The sequence below is a fragment of the Populus alba genome, chromosome 3, assembly GCF_005239225.2.
Source record: "Populus alba chromosome 3, ASM523922v2, whole genome shotgun sequence".
In the NCBI taxonomy this organism is placed as follows: Eukaryota; Viridiplantae; Streptophyta; class Magnoliopsida; order Malpighiales; family Salicaceae; genus Populus; species Populus alba.
In genome coordinates, this window is record NC_133286.1 from 6390831 (window position 1) to 6396094 (window position 5264).

At 34.7% G+C, this 5264-nt stretch overlaps 1 protein-coding gene across 1 annotated transcript; it reads left to right on the forward strand.

Moving 5' to 3' along the window:
* Positions 1–1998: 1998 nt before the first annotated feature.
* Positions 1999–4857, forward strand: LOC118031044 (pectin acetylesterase 7). The gene is made up of 12 exons (XM_035035343.2): positions 1999–2203; positions 2308–2390; positions 2548–2677; positions 2792–2871; positions 2960–3046; positions 3126–3250; positions 3367–3427; positions 3611–3664; positions 3746–3823; positions 4011–4116; positions 4247–4404; positions 4516–4857. Exons 1-12 carry the CDS (start codon positions 2083–2085, stop codon positions 4624–4626), a joined length of 1194 nt encoding a protein of 397 aa, XP_034891234.1. The 5' UTR covers positions 1999–2082; the 3' UTR covers positions 4627–4857.
* The last annotated feature ends 407 nt before the right edge of the window (positions 4858–5264 follow it).

A 5264-nucleotide genomic window follows, 5' to 3' on the forward strand; every position in this document is an offset into this window, starting at 1 on the left:
TATTAGGGATTTTTTTTCATTTAATTATATGACAATAATACACATCATTTTTTATACGAAATATCTTTTAAAAGAAAAAAAACCAATATAGGCCCATGAGATTGAGATAGTAAAACAAGCAAATGAGATTGAATGGTGAAATTATATTTTTTTTAGTTTTAATTTAAATAAAAAAATAGATAATCACTAACAAATGGTGAAATTTTATTTATTTTTAAATTAAAGGACAAAAATGCATTACATAACAATAAAAAAATAGACCGAACGCTATGGCTTAACCCATAAAACTCATAATTTCTAGTTGTGGACTTATCCAGTTTCAATAATTTTTTTTTCTTAAATTTATATTTAACTTAGCTATAAAATAAAAATTTTTGAAAAAAAAAAACATAAAAGAGCCTAGCTCCCAAGCCTAGCCCATTACACCTAGGCCTATGTAAGAAAAAGCTTAGCTATATATGTCTAGGCTTGGTTTTATTTTATTTTTTCTTTTAAAGAGGTGGACAACCTTTCGTTTGATTTTATTTTTTGAAAAAAGAAAGAAAGTAGATGACATGTCGCTTGCTAGGGCAATTGATGTGTTGTCCGCTAGCCCAGATTCTAACTACTACTATATAGTGATTAAAAAATCAAGGTCGTGAGTATTTTTGCATTTAAAGACCAGTTTTTAAGCCATGTCAACTCTAAAACACTTTATCAACACTTTTAAAATATCTAGAAATCAATTTATTAACAAAAAAAAAATGATACAAAAAACACAAAATTAATTCAGGTTAGATTTGTTTTTCTCTATTTAAATATGATTTTTTTAGGTAATATTAAAATTCTAAACAACTATTATTAAACTCCTCTTGCAAGTAACATTTGGTCACTTAGAGCAATTATTTTTTGGTCTGAAATGGCATGAAGAGTGAGTCTCTCTCATGTATGTAATTCAATAATTTTTTTCTCCTGTATTGAAAATCATAATCAAGCTGCAAATAAATCAAGGGACCAAATGGGTATAATTGAAGTTGGAGGAAAAATTGAAATTTTCATGAGAACATTTAAACCAGCATTGATGACTTTTCTATTCTGATATTTCTTCTCGTGAATTACTCTTTAATTTTGACCTAAAAAGTTGCAAAGGCTTAAAAAAAATGATGATCAAGATAAAAAAAAGATGGAGAAAATTTGAAAGGTAAGTTGACAACGAAAGGTAAGAGATCGAGTAGTGGCGTATAAACATCCATGTTTGCTGATAAACCCTGGGGATAAGGTGGTGGGAGAACAAATTAGCAAAAGCAGAGGCTAATAGGTGGTAGCCTCCTATGAGGGCCACCGACAGGCATAGGAGCTTATAATAATGATAAAGGATCAAACTATATACTTCACCGACAGCTAGCAATGATGGACATTGTAATAGGAAGGCTTGCAATAATTCAAAAAGAAAGATGGGGCCGCCATCTACAGACGACAAGGAGAAAGAATCAAAAACTAATGACTTCGATGATAGCATATTGTTCATGAAAAGAGACAATCGCCATCCATTGTTTGACAGCCATTTGGAAATCTACCCCAAAAATACCAGTAATTCTGTCAAATTAATGGTTTGGAAGCAAATAGAAATAAGAATAGATGGTGAAGACAAACTTTTTAGCCCCCTAGATTGAAAAAGAGAATTTTGAAATTTAAATTAAAATAAAATATAAACCATAGGGCACCACGTAAACAAAGCTTTGATTCGTATTTGAAATTGTTTTTCCTATCTAAATGTTTTTTTTTTTTTTTTTTTTTTTTTTTTAAAAAGCATGCAAGTGCCTTAGCATTACCAAACGCACAATTCCTTGCTTACAGCTGCCCATATTATCTTTTACAGGTGGCAATGATGGTCTCGAGGGGAAATTTCTGTGAATCTACACCGCTCTTTTTGTGACCCCAGCTCTCCTGTTCCTGCACATGTACTGGGACCGTGAGAGAACTTCTCTTCCCTTTATATATTGTCACAAGTTTCTATCCTTCTCTCTTAAGTATCAATACTCTCCCCTTTGTTTCAATATTGATTCTTTCTTTTAAATCACATTGTTTCTTACAGCAAGCAGTATGGATGGTTCAAGTTTAGGCAAGTGGCTGTGTCTTATTGTTTGCATACTGACATTGCTCAAGACAGAAGGAGCTAGCATTCCCATGACTATTGTCCAGACTGCTGCTGCTAGAGGAGCTGGTGAGCAGCTGTTGCTTATTAGCTGGTTTAATTTGTGCTAATAAATATACAGTATATGTTATTAATTCTTACCTAATCCGTCGTCACTGTGATATACCTTGCAGTTTGCTTAGATGGGAGTCCACCAGGATACCACTTTGAGAAAGGATCTGGTTCTGGGATTAACAATTGGTTGGTTCACATGGAGGTTAGTTCTTCTTGTTCTTGAGCTGCTTTCTTGCCAGCTATACCATGGAGTAATAACTGAATAAACTTGATTAAATATAGTAGTCAGATGTTCAATAACGATAGTTGCATGGATTTGATCTGCTCATAACATTTCTTCTGGTGATCCGGGGGTCCAGGGAGGAGGATGGTGTGAGAGTGTTGAGTCTTGTGTTTCTCGTAGGGACACTTACAAGGGTTCATCATCGAAAATGGAGAAGACAATGGGGTTCTCTGGCATACTAGGCAGCAAGCAAGCAGCTAATCCTGGTAGGACTAAACATTTACTGGTTTTAGGTTTTGTTATCGATTTGTTTAGGAGCCATTCTTTTCAAGGTGTTCCGTAGAGTAACGAAGTAATTGAGCTCTGTTTGAATGGTTCAGATTTTTATAACTGGAATAGAATCAAGATCAGATACTGTGATGGTTCATCATTTACTGGTGATGTGGAAGCTGTTGATCCGGTAAGCTACTTGAAGTTTCCTCGGAACTTGAAAGATTTTCTTATAGTTTAAGAATTCTGAAGTTGCTGTATCTGTTTTGCCGGACCAGAAAACTAAGCTTTACTTCAGGGGAGAAAGGATTTGGCAGGCTGTCATTGATGATCTATTGGCGAAAGGAATGAGAAATGCTCGAAATGTATGACTCCTTTTAATGACTGCTACAACTTATTTACCTTCATTTAATCTTTTAACCTGTTGGGACTTGTAAATGACAGGCTATTCTTTCTGGATGTTCTGCTGGTGGATTGGCTGCTATTTTGCATTGTGATAAATTCCAATCTCTCCTGCCTGCAAGTGCTAGAGTAAAATGTGTTTCTGATGCTGGTTATTTTATCCATGGGTAAGCTCATATATACAAAGGACCGATCGAATCTATCTCCCTTTGTTTAATTGCATAACTTTTCTAAATCGTCACCGTCACCATCACCATCATTGTTATTGTTATTTTCTTAACAGAACAGACATCTCTGGAGGGTCTCGAATTGAATCCTTCTTCGGTCAAGTTGTTAAAACCCATGTAACTCTCATCTTTTGATAATTGTTCTTATCTTATTCCCAGTTTCTGACATTGTTATAATTGGATTGTACTTGAACTCAATTTCTTTTCCTTTTCTTGTTGTTAACTGTGAATTTGATTTACTAGATTTGCACTTTAGTCATTGCAATATCTTTTGATTCTGTTTCTCTATCTTTTCTGCAGGGATCAGCAAAGAGTTTGCCTGCATCATGCACTTCAAAAACGAGACCAGAATTGGTAAGGAAGACTATTCTGATATTGACCTAGTACTCCTCTTCACCATGTCTTCTTCGGCCTCACCAATACTTGTTTTTGCAGTGTTTCTTCCCACAATATGTGGCACAGACCATGCGAACGCCACTTTTTATAATCAACTCAGCCTATGATTCCTGGCAGGTTAGCAAATTTCTGAGAAAAGTTATCGACAACACTCTCTTATCGTTTAACCATCCTCTTCTTTTGTTAAGTCTCTCTCATAAGAACAGGAAAGGGAAATGGACAGAATTGCAGCTTGATTTGTTTTGACTTTTTACATTTTGCCTTGTATTTTCTCTAATCTTCCATCCTTTTCATATTCATTCAGATAAAGAACATCCTTGCACCAACCGCTGTTGATTCCAAAAAAGAATGGAAGAACTGCAAGCTTGACTTGAAGAAGTGCTCGGCTACTCAACTCCAAACTGTGCAGAGTAATTTCCAAAACTTGTGCTCCTTTATTAATGACCAAATTTGGGAGGTTTTAGGGAAGTTCTTTGTTCATGATGGGGAAGTGAAGTTAAGTTTATCAGCTTGGTGGCCAACAAAAAGTTTTATTTTCAGATTACAGGACACAATTCCTAAAAGCACTAAAAGCAGTGAATACTGGACTCGGCAGCTCTTCATCGAGAGGATTGTGGATAAATTCTTGCTACGCTCACTGCCAATCCGGGTCGGTATCTACGTGGTTAGCCGATAAATCCCCCGTGGTCGGCAATGTGGTAATGACGCTCATAACTTCAATTTCCTTTGCTGTTTTTCCACCCTATATTTGATTACTTCTGCATTTTTACTGATCCTTGGTGTGTGTATGAATGGCTTTTTAACTGCAGAAAATCGGAAAGGCAGTTGGAGATTGGTTCTACGACCGAAGTGCCTTCGAAAAAATTGATTGCCCTTACCCTTGCAACCCTACTTGCGTCAGTATTGATTCCGAATCATGAGAGCAGTCACCTAGTCTAGATTTATTGTCATTAAGAAACATGCCAATCTCATGAGGCGTGTTCACAAGCTATACAACAAGCTCAGTAAGAGTACTACCTTCTTTGAGTTCTGTCATTATTTATGCAATACTTGTTCGAAAAAGGAGTCGTTATTCATGTAATCTTTATTATAAAGTGATTGAGTCTAAGCGGAAATAGTAAAATAAAATTATCCAAGAGTTTCTAAGATTACGTTATAAATCTGAAATTATTTAAAGATTTATTATTTAAAAATCTGATTTTTTTTTTCAGTTTTAAATAATTTTTTAAAAATTGAGTTATCGTAAATTATAAAGTGACACGACCAAAAGATTGATGTCTTATCCCAAGTGTAAGAGTGTCGAAGTAATAAACAACCTGGCAAGACCGAGATCGAACCACATGGAGGTTAATTGTATACATTATAGACAATAATAATACTACAACAATAATAATAAAGAAGAAGAAGTTAATGAGAACTTTGAGATGGAAGATTAATGTAAGGATTAAACAATGATAAAAACAAATGTCAAGGTTAGAGGATCCACTAATAGTATTTCAAACAAATATAGTATAAACTTTTATTATTCAACTGGAAATCACATACAAAGGAAGTTCCA